The sequence below is a fragment of the Plasmodium coatneyi genome, chromosome 13 (genome assembly GCF_001680005.1).
Source record: "Plasmodium coatneyi strain Hackeri chromosome 13, complete sequence".
Lineage (NCBI taxonomy): Eukaryota > Apicomplexa > Aconoidasida > Haemosporida > Plasmodiidae > Plasmodium > Plasmodium coatneyi.
This window is the reverse complement of record NC_033568.1, coordinates 101,145-118,276: the sequence shown is the minus strand read 5'-3', so window position 1 is coordinate 118,276 and position 17,132 is coordinate 101,145. Positions and strand designations below refer to the sequence as shown.

The window sequence follows — 17,132 nt, the reverse complement described above, 5'->3', positions numbered from 1 at the left end:
TCTGTGAACAATATTTTGTAACAATATTTCCTAACAATGTATTTCCTAACAATATTTTAACAGCCACTTTTCAATAACACATAAACGTTAATTAAGTCGTACATATGGAAGTTTTCCTCAGCAGGAGAGAAGTGGTATTCTTATGTGCAAGCAATAACTGAATAAGATAAATAATAATAATGCAATGTTGTAAGTAATCACGAATAATCGAACCATATGGAGCATGAATAAAGGAATGTACGGGAATTTGACTTTTTTTCTTTTATTTTGCTATTTCTTAGAATTTTTATTCCTATTTTGGCATAAAATATACACATATAATATTTTAATACGTGTGCACAATATATTATCTTGCCATATGAGTTAAACAATATGTACAAATGCAAGAAATAGAAATCTAATGTGAGCTCATGATTATCTTTGGGGAGGGCAAAATTTTCATGAACTCATTTTGTATGAATATATATATAAATAAATAAGGAACGGCCATTTCTAATATAAATTTACAGTATATAGGATAATGTACACACATAAACAATGACAAGTGATAAGAAAGAGGAAGAGGAGGTCCGTTATTTCAAGTCTATGTAGATACGGAAATGTGGGACACATGAAGTCATATGTGATGTATAATGAATTGACAAAATGGATTGTGCGCACATATATATATATATATTGCACTAATTACATTTATAGGAACCATGTTTCAAGGATTTAATGTCAAGAAAAATATATAACAGATTTAATGGTAAAGGGGAAACATGCACTTGTACTGATGGCTCCAAGAGTGGCGTTGAAAGCGCGTTAAAAGGGATGTCTGAAATTGAAGGAACGTGTGCCAATACAATTGTAAATGGAGCCTGTTGTTTATCCTCACAGAATGAACTCCTCGGGGATGCTAGTACAAAGTGTAATTTTCTCTACTTTTGGGTTGGGTGTGTACTATTGAATACATGTACGATTGAAACATTTAAGGATGCTATTGTAGAGGTATTTGATAAATTAAAAGGGTGGACAGAATTAGGGTGTTACGAGCATAATTACAATAAGAATATTGACCAACAGCTTTTCAAACACAGAAAAACTGTCTTCGACTACTACCACGATTATAATAATTTGCGAACATTATTACCATTTACTGAGTCACGATGCAATCAGGAATGTACAAGTTACTTAGGGGGCATAAGTACAGCATGTACCGCTGTAAGTAGAGATTGTAGCGGGGCAAATTCGAATGACCCATTTTGTACTTGGTTTAATGACCACAATTCGAACAATAGTGGAGAGGGAAATTACTGTGCTGAGGACAAACTGGATGAACTGAAATGTGGAGCACGAACTGAACCCGTGCCTGAAGGAAGGAGTATAACCTCTTCCACCGGAACCAACAGCAACTCCACCCTTACAAACACCGCTGCCATATCTGCTGTACTACCTGTAATAGGCCTACCAACGGCTGCTTTCTTTCTATATAAGGTAATTATCACAATTACCATTACAGTATATAGCATAAATAATAGTATTTTTTTTTTTTCCATATTTAACTTTTTCATTTAAAAAAAATATGTGTATAGAATAAGCTCTCTGTATATATGTGTGAGGGACACACATTTCCTTTTCTTACCTTTCCACGTTCTCCTTTCCACTCCTTTTATTTTTTTAGTATAACCTTCTACCCCCCTGGATAAGTAACTACTTTGGAGGAGCAAGTAGCAACAGAAATAACAATAGAAGCACAAATGGAAGAAAAAAAAGAACAACAACAATTGAAAACGACTTTGATACTTCCACAATAGAAGGTTCCACATTAGGTGACTCAACATTCGATTCAACAGAAGATACTTCTACTATATATAATGGTGGACGACGACCATTAGCACAGCCAGCACGTGTAGGAAGGAGAAGCAGAGAAAAGAACAACAATAGAAACAGGCACAATACAAATAATGTAGCTTATTATCGTATGTAATACACCATCGCATGTAGTATGTAAACGTCGTCGCATGGACCGCTAAATATAAGGTTTACCGGTTGTTTCTGCAAGTTCATGAAGTTATAATGCTCCTTTGTACATTCCCCACGGGGTTATACAGAAATAAAGGAAAAAAGGGAGAAAATATTACATATATGCATAAAACTACTAACCACATAACTGCTTTTCCACAAACTGCTACAACAACAACAACAACAAATTCTGCCCTAAATGAAAAAAAATGAAAAAATCAGACTGTTCTTAAGAGTAAAACACCACCTACCACCTACATTCATAATGAATATATATATATATATATGTGTAAGTACACATATATGTACATATACGTGTGCATATTTGTACATCCTCAAACCCTAAACTCTCATTATAATGAATGGATTAAACGAATGCATTAAACGAATGGATTAAACGAATGGATTAAACGAATGGATTAAACTAATGTAGAATGAACGAATATGGAATGAACGAATGTAGAATGAACGAATGTAGAATGAACGAATGTAGAATGAACGAATGTGGAATGAACGAATGTAGAATGAACGAATGTGGAATGAACGAATGTAGAATGAACGAATTGATTAAACGAATGGATTAGACGAATGGAATAAACGAATGGAATAAACGAATGGATACATTAAATTAATGAATTAATGTGTGTTGTGTTTTGTTCTACAAACATATATATGTGCAACGACTTAATACATGTATGTATATATACATATTTGTATATATATGTATGAAAGTATATGTTATATATATATATATAACATATATATATGTATGAATGTATGTGTTATATATATATGTATTTTTCCCCTAACATAGTACATACACATGAAAAAAAAAAAAAGGGGGAGGGAAACCTCTGAACTTTTCCAACCTCTCAAGTCTTCTCAAACTCCCTGATACCTTTTGAGCTTTATAAAATTAATAAAAGAAGAAGTATCCCTAAAAAGGGTGAAAAGAAAAAGAAAAGAACATATGAAATTTGTCGCTCACTATATATATATATAATTAAAGCATATGGGAAGGGTGTAAAAAAAGAGGAATAGAGGAATAGAGAAATAGAGAAATAGAGGAATATGGTGTATATATGAAATATGGTACATACATGTGTTAACAATATTTTTTAATAATCCCTCCTTTAAAATTACAATAAAACACATTATACTCAATAATACACGCTCAATTTTCTGCTCAAAAGAGCAAAATTTCGCCTCCCTATATATATACATAAAAACAGGTGGCACGTGATATAAATAATAATAAATAACATACATGCTCCTTATGCATATATATAATGTGTTACTGCTGCCGCTTGAAAAATTTATATACAACATATATTATTGAAAAAAAGAAAAAATATCAAACTTACAATCGTAAAACATTCCAAATTATACATACATATATAAATACAACAGCAGCACAAAGAACAAAAAAAATATGCACATTAGAAAATGGATGCAACAGGAGAGGTATGCATTTTTTCATTCAATATATATGAATACATATATATAATATATATATGTATATATGTGTATTTGCTTACTTACACTTGTAGAATCCATTTTTGGAGCTGCTACCTTCTCATCAAAATTTCTATAAAATGTTCGATGAGAACACTGAAGGATATAAAGATCGATGCACAGGAGGAGAATTAACTGACCTCGAGAGTTTAAAAACTGAGATGGGAACACATTATGCTAACATTATGGACGCAGCATGTTACGTTAACAGCGAATATGAAAAAAAAAGGCTGTTCCAAGGGGAACTCTGCTATTTTCTCTACTTTTGGATAGGGCAACAATTATCTAAAACCTTCGGAAGTGCCACTTTCAAGGGCATCCTAAAATCTATTTGTTCAGAACTGATGACCAAAATATTTAAGGAACAGCGATGTAAAAATATATGCGATGAAATTGACACAGACATTTTCAATGAACGAAAAACAGTATTTGATTTTTTATATGACCATACTACTATACGTGCATTATTAAAGAATGGTGGGTCAAAAGTTGTTAAAGAATGTGAAAATTACTACCAAAATGCCAAAGAAGAAAAAGAGAAAGTGGAATCACACTGTCCGACCTCAGGTAGTTCGAATGGTTACTGTAAAGAATTTTGGACGCTGAATGGAACCACCGTCCAGATGGCACTAAACCAATTGGAAGATGCCTTAAAATCTGCAAAGCAAAGGATAGTGTCCGAAGCACAAACGGAACTGTCCAAATTAGAACAAGCTGTTCGTCAAGTCACCACCACCTCTTCCCTTTCTTCCATCTTTGGTACCTTAGCAACCATTGGTACCCCTTTCTTATTATACAAAGTAAGTAATAGTACCAAATAAAAAATAAGAACAAAAGGATTAACAGAATAACTAATATACACACCTTAGACCCTCCTTTCCTTCCTTCCGTAGACCCTACTTTCTTCCCTCCTTAGAACTCCCTTTGACCTTCCCCTTCCTTAAACCCTCCTTTTCCTCCATCGTTAGACCCTTCCTTAGAGCCTCCTTCTTTCCTTCCTCCTAAGACCTCCTTCCATCCCTAAGAACCTTCATTCTAACACCCTAAAAGTGAAATACAACATCCAGCACCCCCTCCTTTCCTTCCCCCCTTAAACCTCCTTCCTTCTTCCTTCCTTACACTCCTCTTTCATTCAGTATGATCTTTTACCTGCTGGGATAAAAAACACCCTCTTTGGACATAATAATAAAAGTAGAAGTATAAGGAAAAGATCTACCACCCGACAACAACAACAACAACAATTGGACGATTCTACCACCGATGGGTCCACAGTAACGGACTCAACAGTAGCAGATTCGACAGACTTATTAACAATAGACAATTCTACCATATATAATGGTAGAGCACCTAAAAGAGCAGATAATAATAGACAACAACGAGAACGAAGTCAACAAAGACAAAGGAATAGGCAACAGCAGTCGAGAAATATTGTTTATCAACGTATTTGATGTAGCATTAAATGTGGTGTCCCTTCAGTATGAGAATAAATTAACGCAGAGTTTATGCAGTGTGAAAGGACAGAATGATATTCCTTCCCTCATTTCTTTTTTTTCCTTTTTTCTTTCCTCCTTTCTTTTTTCTTTTTTTTTTTTTTTACTTCCTTTCACTTCATTTATATATTAATTTTACACACATGAACAATGTAAACACATTATTCAAATAATCAAAAAAAAAAGAAGAGGAAAAAAAAAAGAGAAAATATTAAAAAAATAAAAGGGGGAATATGCAGTAATATATGTAAAAAGTATAATCTACACTTAAAAAAAGGAAAAGGGAAAAAGGGAAAGAAGCTGGGGCGTGAAGTCACCTCAAGAAATAGGTACATACATAATATATAATATGTACAGGCACACTATTTCTTACATATATATATGTAGGTGAGTTCCTTATTTGTATATATATTCATAAAAAAAAAAAATATACATGGGTAGGAAAGGAAGAAAAAACATATATTTGTTATAAAAATGATAATATATATTTGTTATTAAATGAAAACTTATTTTTGTTATAAAAATGATAATATATTTTTGTTATTAAAATGATCATCCATGAAAAAGGAAGGAAAGGAAAGGAGATTGGGGTACTATGTATATATATACATACCTATATATACATATACATATCTATCTATATATATATATATATGTACTGCACAATGCTTGTTAGAAGTTATAATTTTTTTTATAAAAGAAAAAAACAATTAAGCACAAAAATATATATGTTCACACATTTTTTTTTGGTCCAGCATGAAAATATGTGCGCGAATATTCAACTTAAAGGAGGAAGAAGTGTTTGATAACTATTTATAAGTAGCAGTTATAAAATGTAAACAATCCTTGAATATTTATTATATATAAAAATATATAGGAAGAAACAGCGTACATTTTTAATACAAAAAATCATTATATACAAAGGAATTACATACTTAAAAACACAAATGGTAAAAAGGGAATAATACTACCAATTCACATTTCCATTATTTGCAAAAAAGAAACATATATAAAGTAATATATGCGTACCTATAATGTCCTGCATGTATATCATATAATAATAGGAGGGAAATGTATGGATATGTATGGACATATATGCAAACATATTTTAATTTTACACTTTGAGGCTGGAGCAGGTTCAAATGAGTTACCGTCACAAAAAATATACGATGCGCTAGACCAAGGAGTAGGAAAAAGGTGTACATTCCGAGGAACTCGGAAGAGCCGCAGTGATCTGGAAGGAGAAGTGAAAAATTCATTACATGGGTACGGGGGGAATACTTGGGGTGTGGCCACTGAAATTGCAAGTAACTACTGTTCCGTATGTAACGATGGGAATGGAGGGTTGGAATCTTTGGGCGATGATGATCGTTACAGTTTTTTCTATTATTGGTTAGGTACTAAAGTACAGGGAAAATTTGCGGATTCCGTATTTCGGGCCGTTATGAAGGCAATTTATGATAAGCTGCAGGGATTCCAACCTGAATGTAAGTGCACTAATATATACAATGGCATCAACAAAGACAGATTCGGAAAAGCTAAGGAGGTATTCGATTGGTACTATAACCATAGCAAAATACAAAATGACGAGGACTGTCATAAATATTACAATACTGACAAATGGAATAATTCTTTCCAGGCAGCTGAAACAGCATATCAGCAGTTAATTCAACCATGCAAAACCGAGGGCGGAGAAGCATATTGTGAAGTATTCAAGAAGAACGGAGAACAAAGAGAATATGGGCAACCACAGCAATTAGACTGCAATGCTGCTGCCAACGAAGTATCTGTCAAACCTCGTGCAGCAGGATCATCATCACCAGGACTACCACAGGTTAATCATTACTTCTCTTTCCTTCTTCTTCTTCTTCTTCTTCTTCTTCTTCTCATTCGAAATACATTTTTTCTATATGTGAGCACAATGAAATACAACAACAACAACTTTTCTGTGCACAATGTGCTTAGGAAAAATTTAAGAGAAGGAACATGTATGGAAGAAATACAAATGGAAGAGTACATATACATACATTCCTCTTCCTCCTGCTCAATTCTATATTTCCCTAGGGGAAGGCAGGAGATTCAATTACATTACCCTCGGAAGAAGAATACAGTGGCTTCGATGGAAGAAATGATTGTTCAGAGCACCGCGGAGAGTACAACTGTAACATAACACTAAGGGATGAAGTGTGGGAAACGATGAAAAGGTGGAATAGTAGTGTATGGGGAAATGATAAAACCTTGGCCAATGGAATTGTGAAGAACTGCTCTTACGTATGTAAAATGGAGAAGAAACCAAGTGATTATTATGATCCTTGCAAATTCCTATATTTTTGGATGGGTGATAGAATAATAGGGAAAGTGTCTGAGAATTCGCAGTTCTCAGGGGTCATGCGCGAAATTTTCAAGAAACTGGAAGAGTCCAACTTCTGGAGTAATTGCACGAATCATTGTACTAATATATACGATGGTATTAACAAAGACAGATTCGGAGAGGCTAAAATATTATTTGATTGGTACTATAACTATAGTAAATTACACAATGGAGAAGAGTGTCCCAATTATTGCAATAATAATGAAAAATGTGAGGACTCTTTCCAAAAAGCCAAATCAACATATGACAAGTTAAGTAAAACTTGCCATACCACTGGCGGAGAAGCATATTGTAAAAAATTTGACGAGGAAAAGGGGAAGCAGGAAGGGGAATTCCCGCAACCGAAACAATTAAAGTGCCCGGATACACTCGTCCGTATGGAACAATCTAACGGTAGGGTAGAAGGTAAGCACAACAAAACTACCTTAACGAAAGTAGAACTACTTTAAGTGAATTAAATACCTTAAGTACAGTTATTCTTTATCCCCCCTTCACTACTTCACTTCCTTCCTTAACTTCCTCCATTCCTATCTTGTTTTCCTTTAGCAGTTTTAGAACCTTCCGTAGAACCTACTCAACCCACTCCTCAAGCAGCAGTATCTGCCTCAGCAAGGGAAGCAGTATCATCACAACCACAATCTGCCAAACCAGCTGCAACTAAACCAGCAACAACGAAACCAGTAGCACAACCTATAGCATCAGCTCCAAGTGGACAATTACAGTCCCAAGTGACGGGGATACCCCCAAAAGTGGACAGCACCTCCCCCGGGAGCACCATTACTACCACTGCAACCATCTCTTCTGGAGCTGCCGTAGCAGTAGCAATTCCATTAATTGCTTCCTTATTATATAAGGTAAGTACACTAACACCACCATCATAAAACACCAACCACCACCCTAAGAACCCACCTATCACCTAACAATCATAACACCCTGTTCTTTTCTTTTTCTTCTTAGTATACTTCTATATTTCCCGAGTTACGTAACACCTTCTTTGGAGGAAAGAATAAAACAATAAAAAGAAGATCCATCGAACGTAGATTGAATGTGCGAAATGGGGAACATGATTCTTCTACTGCAGATGATTCTTCCACATTTGATTCGGGAACAGAATATTCTATTCCATACACTACACCATCATCCACCTAGATGAAGGAACACAACATCTTCTTAGATTATAAACAAACACAACAACAACATCTTCTTCTCATATGATAATGAATACAACAGCAACAGAACATCTTCTTCTCAGATGAATGAACGAACATCTTCCATGAACATCTACATGGACGTTCTCCTTAGATGAGCGAAGAACATATTCACAGATGAACGAACATCTTCATAGATGTTTACCTAGGTGATGATCATCTCGTAGATGGATGATCATTTATCTAGATGAAGGAGGGAAAGCGCACTTTTTTGAATGGAGAAGGAATAAGAAGGAAACAAAAAAAAAAATGAAAAAAAAAAAAAAAGCAAGGGAATGATAGAAATATGCCTACATACATTGTATATATGCACGCATATATATATATGTGTATATAAGTATATGCCTTAAATTATATGCATGTGCATGTACACATATAATATGGGAAGAAAAAAGGTAGGAAAAATGCTCTCCATACAAATGAACTGTATACTGCATTACATATGTGAATAACATGTAATAAATCCTTCGGTAGTAGTTGTAGTATAAAAAAAAAAAATAAATTATTAGTGCACATGCTTAAAATTTCACCTAAGGAAGGAAGTTACATTCCTATGCTCATAATAACACGGAAGTGTGCGTGCACAAAGAACAATAATGTTATAGATCCCTAATGGTAACCACATACCATGGAAAAAAAAAAAAAAATATGTACTAAATGGATGAAGGGAATGTATGAAGGTAAGATAGGGGGAGCTCACATTTCTTCCCACTCCTTTTTATTGTACCATTGTAATGTATTTGTTTGTACTCTGTATTAATTATCATGTATGTGCACATATAATCATAATGATTTTGATACATGCATATATAATATGGTACTATAGTTACTTTGAAAAATTGGAACAATATATATGTACATTGTTCTGCTGCTAAAGGGAGGAAAACAAAAAAAAAAAATTCATTGTATACTCATAATCATAAAAGAGGGGAAGATCTCATATGTATACTTTGCATTAACACATATATAGAGGAAAATATATTTTAATATAAATTAAAATTACATATACACAACAAATATATACATGAACAATGGCAGGGGGAGGAAGAGCATGGGAGGTTTGCTTTTTTTTTCCTTCTTTCATTTTAAAAGTGAAATGATATAGTAATGTATATGTACACACAATACTATTCCTAAGTATATTGTAATGGGAAATGTAGGAAATACACATTTATATATATCGTTAATTACATTTATAGGGAAATCAATGCTTGAATGAATTTCCCTCAGGAAGAATGTACAGCAGATTCTTCTATGCGGCCGATACGTGTAAATGCAATAGTAACGATGAAATATGGACAAAATTAGGGGGACAATCTAAAATTAAGAAACACGTGAGCATAATTGAAAATGCTGGCTGTTGTTTATCTTCGTTGAATGGCCAGTATGCCTTGTACAGTGAGCGATGTGATTTCTTCTATTATTGGTTAGGGGATATACTATTTAAAGAAGGCCATGCTGAGTCATTCTCGGAAATTATGAAAACAATTTATGATGCATTCAGCAGTTGGGTTGTTACACAGGAATGCGGAAATACATACAATAATAACATTGATAATAACCTCTTCGGTCATAGAAAAACCGTATTCGACTATTACCACGACTATGAGAAGTTGCAAACACTGTTAAAGAATATTGATTCACGATGCAATGATGAGTGTACAGGTTACCTGGATAAAGTTAAAGCAGCATGTCCTATTGTGGAAAAGGATTGCAAAGCAGAAGAAGGGCTACATAAGGATGATCAATTTTGTACTTGGTTCAACGGGCAAAATGTGAAAGGTAACAGTTACTGTGATAATGGGACACTATCAAATTTAAATTGTACACTGAATCCAGGTTCTTCTGGTCCTGGTAGTACTGGTCATCAGCGTACAGATATCCTTGCACCTGTAGCCTCTTCTGGAATGGACACCACCGCAGTTGGTACAGTGTCAACATTGGCTGCAGTCAGTCTAACAGCCGCTGTCACCTTCCTCCTATATAAAGTTAGTAATAATTATAATATACCTATATATACACATATATATGTATATATGATATATATATGTCCATATATGTCTACATATATATATGTATATATATACATATATGTCTAATACATATATTTACACCCCTCCCCTTCTCTGCCTTCCTCCTTGATTCAGTATAATCTTTTACCTTCTTGGTTTGGTAACCAATTTAAAGGAGGAATGAATAGCAATAATAGAAGAAAAAGAAGATCCACCATCAAACATGAATTGAACACGTTAGGGAAAGACGACGACACTTCTATAGAAACATCCACAACATTATATTCAACGATAGGTTCCACAATAGCAGATTTTGTTGAATATGATACACAACCTGTCAGGAGAACAAGGAAGGAGGGTTATCGTAACATGGCCTATGGTCATATGTAATATACGTCGCATATATACATGACATATAATACCACACCACACTAACACCATATAACAACCCACCTACCACCACCACAGTGGTCACGACCAACCACTACTACATACACAGTGAATATATACATACATATGTACATATATATGTGTGCATTAATATTTGTACACACTCTAACCCTAAACTCTAATTATAATGAATGAACGAATGGATTAAACAAATGGATGAGACGAATGGAATGAACGAATGTAGAATGAACGAAAGGATACATTAAATTAATGAATTAATGTGTGTGTTGTGTTGTGTTCTACGGACATATATATACAAAATTCTACACATATGTGTGTATGGGGGAAAAAATAATTACTTTTCCTTTGGGAAGTATGGTGAATATAACATATATATATATATTCATACATACATATATATGCATTTATATATATAGAATATATATAATTTTTCATGTTGCGAACGAAGGAAAGAAAGGAAAGAAGGAAGGAAAGAAGTAATAAGAACAAAGAAAGAATGAAAGGAATAAGGAAAGAAGAAGGAATGAAAATAAGGGGGGAACATTAATATATATGTATCAAATATAATTTATATTGGAAAATAGTAGGTAAGGTTAACTCAGATATTATAAGTTGTATTTCGTATAACTGCGCTATGTGCAGTATGCTTATAAGATTGGGAGGAGTGTGTGTGTGGGTGGAATTATTATTATGAAACATCTGTGAGTAGGAAGGAAAAAGGAGGGGAAAGAGCAGTGCTCTGTGTATATATAAACTATACAGAATATATATATATGTGTGTTCAGAATTCCCATCATATTTCTTTCTTTTCTTTTCTTTCATTCTTTTTCTTTCTTTTTTTTTTTTTTTTAAAATAATAATAATAACCATAATAGAGGAATTTAAATTAATGATGATAATAACAATGCTTCGTGTTAACATTTTTGCCAGAAGAAAAGAAAATTACACCCTCCCCCCCCCCCCCCCCCCCCCCCCTTTCCTATATATACATAATAACTGAAAAGGGTTTAATGTAATAACATTACATGCTCTAAAATGTCAGGTGAAAAATATATTATAATAGCATAACAAGTGTATGTGGCAGATATGAGGGAGGTGAATTATATTACTTCCTCCCTTTTCAATCTTCCTTTCTCATCTATTTTGTTCATTCCCTGTGTACTTCCTTTGGCTCCTTCCTTGGCTAGATCCTCATTTTTAACTTGTTTTAATTATATTCATATAAAATATTTCGACATACATACACATATGTGTATAAGGTGTGTTACTTTTTTTTTTAAGAATTAAAAAATATATACATTATTATTGAAGAAAAAGGAAGGAAAATAAAAATTCCATTCATTCCACATATATACATTGCACATATACAAGAAAATATATACAACACAACAACAACCTTCCTTTTAAAAAGAAAGGAAAGAAGGCAGTTCATTACGTATATATAAGAATATACACATACATAAACAATGAGTAGTGAGGTAATGAAAAGATTACTTGCTTAATTTAAAAGGAGCCATTTGAATAATATGTGCACATACATACACTTCCATCACTTCATATTAAATGTACGAACATAAACAAAAATTTCAATATAAATTCTACCATATACATATACAAAGAAAAATATATCCTCATAAACCATGTCGGAATCAGTAAGAGAAGAATATTGGAAGGAAGGACCATATTGGATGAAGTCAATATTGTGGGGGAAAGGGAAGGAAGAATAAAAAAAAAAAAAAAAAAAAAAAAAAATTAGAAGTTCCCTCTCCCATTTACTTCCATCCTGCTTGTTTAAAAGTGTTTCATGTATATATATATATATATATATATATATATATATATATATATATATATATAATAATGTACCCCCAAAATTCCATGCATATATAATATAATGAAAATCAGCGGAAATAAAGAATAAATGGAGGAACATATGTACATACATACACTTACACTCATATATTCCACTCCTTCTATGTCAATTATATATATTTATAGCCGCTGAATGAAGAGTACTTACCTCCACATAAAAATTTCTATGAACCATTTGAACAGAACGACGCCAACTGCACACATGACGGAGGGGAGTCCAGTATACAGAGCCAGCTGACTTCTTGTTGCGGAGATGCAAATGTGGGAGAATTTGCTCACAAGATTGAAAAGGCCCTCTGCTTTGTATCCGGAATGAAACCGTACAAACAATATACTCTCTATAAGGAACGTTGGAATTTTTTATACTATTGGGTAGGAGACCTAATATGGACCGCACTGAAGAGTGCAGGTAAGGACAATCAGATTGGGGACTGCCTCAAATCGGTTTGCGATTTTATAAAGACTAAATGTGAAAGTGAACAATGTAAACTTCTTTGCCTTGAAAACATGCACGGAACCATTTTCGAACAGGATAAAAAAATATTCGATTCATCCAATAGTTATAATGATATAAAAGATTATTTACAGCAAGGTAGCCCCCAATGTAACGAACATTGGTCCACCTACGAGCAGAGAATTAAGTCAGCATGTACTGCTGTTCAGGATTATTGCAAACAGAATGGGGATCATTCCACTGACCCATATTGTAGCTGGTTCAATAATCTGGATAATAGTGTTTACTGTAGGGTGACACTACAAACAATGAAATGTAAATCGGAAGATGTAGAAATAGACGACGAGGAATCAACATGTGCTTACGAATATTCAAATATACAACTCCTCGAAAAAAAGTTACGTCAAGCCACCACCACTACTGCCCTTTCTTCCATCATCGGTACACTAGGATTAACGGCAGTTCCTTATGTACTATATAAGGTATAATTACCACTACAACTAAAGAACGAAATAATATAAGTAATAGTATTTCCACCCCTAACAACGGTTCTCCTTCCACCACTACCACCCCTAACAACCTTCCCTTCCTTCCCTCCTCCTTAGACAACCTTCCTTCCACCTACCACCCCTAACACAACGTTCCTTCCTCCTGCTTAGACCATCCCCTTCCTTCCTTCTGCTTAGACCACATTCCTTTCCACCCCTAACAAATCTTCCTTCTTCCTTCTTCTTTTCAGTATAAGCCATGGTCTTCTTGGTTTGGTAATCACACTTCTGGAAATGGAGAAAGGAGCAACAGAAGGAAAAGGAGATCAGCTGGATGCGAATTTGATGCGTCCACAGAAGACACCTCAACATATGATTCAGGAACCGAAGGTTCCACAATAGGTGATTTATCAGGAGAAAATTCTACAGTACGATCTATGGCGCACACAAGACAATCCACAAGACCGTCTACCAGCAGAGTAAGGGAAGGAGAAAGAGGACCAAGAACAGCAGTAAGAAATAGGACACCAGGTCGCCAGAATGTAGGTTATGGTCGCATGTAACACCTGAAGGAAGAGAAGGAGAAGGAACGAATAGGAAAAATAATAATGATACACCAGGTCATCATCATCGGAACAATGTAGGTTACAGTCGGATGTAGAACACCTGGATGGGAAAGGGAAGGGCAATGTTCTTCCTACCCTTTCCTGCCCCCCATCAGAGGAAGCATAAATGATCATCATAAAGCCTATATGCAGTGTACGAAAAAAAAAATAAAGAGACACTTTCTTCTTTTTCCTTACATTCCTTTTTTTCCTTTTTTCCTTACATTCCTTTTTTTCCTTCCTTCTCTTCTTCATATTTCGTTACTTTTTTTCTTCCTTCCATGTGTTTGTTTAAATAAAAACTTGAGATAAGTTACTCCCAAAAAGGAGCGCGATAAGAAGAAAAAAAAAAGCAAAAAGGTGCTGACCTTCTTTAAAGATATATTCGTGTATTTTAAAAAACAAAAAAAAAATTTATGAAGTTAAAAATTTTCGGAATAAAATGAATAAGCATTTCTTAATCTGCAATAAAAAAAAATTTTACCAAAACAAATCAAAATGAAGTGAACAAAAATTTTTTTTCGCTTCCACTTATATAAAATTACACACGAACGTAAACAATTTAATAACAAAACGAAAAAAAAAAAAAAAAGTATTTACTACACCCTAAAACCCGGAACTTGAACTTTGAACCTGTTCCTTAGGAACACATTTCTTAGGGACATCAACCATAGAAACTTTTTCCTTAGCAACTCCTTCCTCAGGAACATATTCTTCTTTTATAAATTCGCTTCCCATAAATTCTTGCACCAAAATTTCAAAAAAGTCTTCATTCCTGGAATGCAGGTCCCCCTTTTGACATTCGTCTAAGACTTCTAAATGAATATCAATAATCATGCGGCGATATACACCACGACGAGGACCAGGAACGCGTTTTTTCCTCCTTTTTTTTGGCGTAGAACGAGGTTTTCGTTCCTTTACTAAGGTATATGCATGTGGACCAACCTGGTCCACATGGTCAACAATCTGCTGTTCTAAGGGAAGTGGACGACGTACTTGATAAGCTCTTCTGTAACGTTTTCTTGTCTTGCGAAGCATACCAAAGTACTGAACAAAAGAAAAAAAAAAAAAAAGGGAGAAAATGTTTCTTTAATAGGGATGCGAAATGCTTTGTTCTCGCAACAGTAATTACTACTTCAAACACTCTAAAATGCGAAATCCTACAAATACACCCCTAAAATCCGAAATCCTACACACACACACCTTAAAATGCGAAATCTTACACACTCCCTTAAGTGTGAAACCCTCTCCTTTTTTTTTTTCTTTTTTTTTTTTTTCATTTCCTCACTTTTCTTTTTTTTCTTTTAATATTAAGTTTTTTTTTTTCATTTTTTTTCTTACCTTGCAAAGGAGATAACTGATAACAGAAGTACCAATTACTACAGGAATGGTGGGAAGGTATGGGGTAAGGACATCAGGAAGATTCTCAATCTTGTGAATAACTGGTGCTGCTGTTGGTGTACGTGTTGTTTTTGTTGATGATGGTCCTGTTATCTGAGGTGTATGAGAAGTTGGAGCATCCTCTTGGGGTCGTGGAAGAGGTGGTGGTTGTTGTCCTGGACCAGGACCCTGTGCAGGTCCCTGTCCTGCAGCAGCACGAGTATGACTACCACCCACACCTGGAGCACTTGGAGCACCTGGAGCAGATGGAGTACCACCATCTTGACTACCAACACCACCAAGAAGAACAGTATCTTCAGTTGTAGGACTCCCCCCAGGATGAGGTTCAACGGGAGGTTGTAACGGTGGAGAAGCGTTAGATAAATTTTGGTCATCCTTCTTATCTTGAGAAGGAGGAGCAGCAGGGGGAGCTTCATGGACAGGGTTGACAGAAGAAGAAGGGAGTTGAGCCACATCTTTAGTTAAGTCAACAGCAGCTGGTTTAGTACCTGGGGCACCTTTAGGACCACTGTCCTTATCAGCCTCATCGGGATCGACGGGAATGCTGTGAGATTTGGTAGTTTGACTATCCGAAGCATCAAGGCACGCAATTGCAGCGTCCGCATCGCCAAGCACTTCATTCTTTGAACAATCTATTGGTTCAGACTTACCTTCTCCTTCTTTCCCTCCTGCACTTCCTTGATCTGCTGTACCTGAACTACCTGATTGTGGTGTTGGTAATGGTGCTGGTGCTTGGGGATCCCCTAAAGACAGGTCCTTCATCTTCTGTAATATGTTTTTTTCTCTTTTCTCCACCTCCTTAAGCTTCGTCATATATTCCTCCCCTTCACGTTCCCTGTCTATATTTTTACTTTTACCCTTCCATTGAGTCCATCCTAATGATCTTTTCACTCCACTGCTCGCATTGCACCAATTTTTCTTATAAATTTCATCTAACTCTCCTTGCTTACTCTTACATTCCATCCACTTCATAATTTTATTTAGCATGTCCTCATTATCCCTGCCTAAATTACTAATTTTTAAGTACATACACTCTGTATATTTGCCCGTACCCCCGAAAAGTGCATCTGCTGCATGCACTCTTGTGAACACTTCTTTAATAACATCTTCTGATACACATACATCACGTATATGCATTAACCATATATTCAATAAATCACATGCCTTAACACACCATTTCTTTCCTCCCTGCTGCAGTGTTTCTTTTTCACAGGAATAATTAATTTCTTTCACCATTAGTAAATTCTTTAGGAGTAATTGGCAAAATTCCTTATGTTCCCCTAAGTTCACTCCGTCGTCGT

The 17,132-nt window shown here is 34.8% G+C and overlaps 1 protein-coding gene across 1 annotated transcript; it reads right to left on the bottom strand.

Annotated features, from left to right (window-relative positions):
• Positions 1-15,036: 15,036 nt before the first annotated feature.
• On the bottom strand, positions 15,037-15,267 carry PCOAH_00047870 (SICA antigen; the record flags this gene model as incomplete). Its single annotated transcript, XM_020061570.1, has 1 exon — positions 15,037-15,267. The coding sequence occupies one exon, from the start codon at positions 15,265-15,267 to the stop codon at positions 15,037-15,039; it is 231 nt and encodes a 76-aa protein (XP_019917468.1).
• Between the last annotated feature and the right edge of the window lie 1,865 nt (positions 15,268-17,132).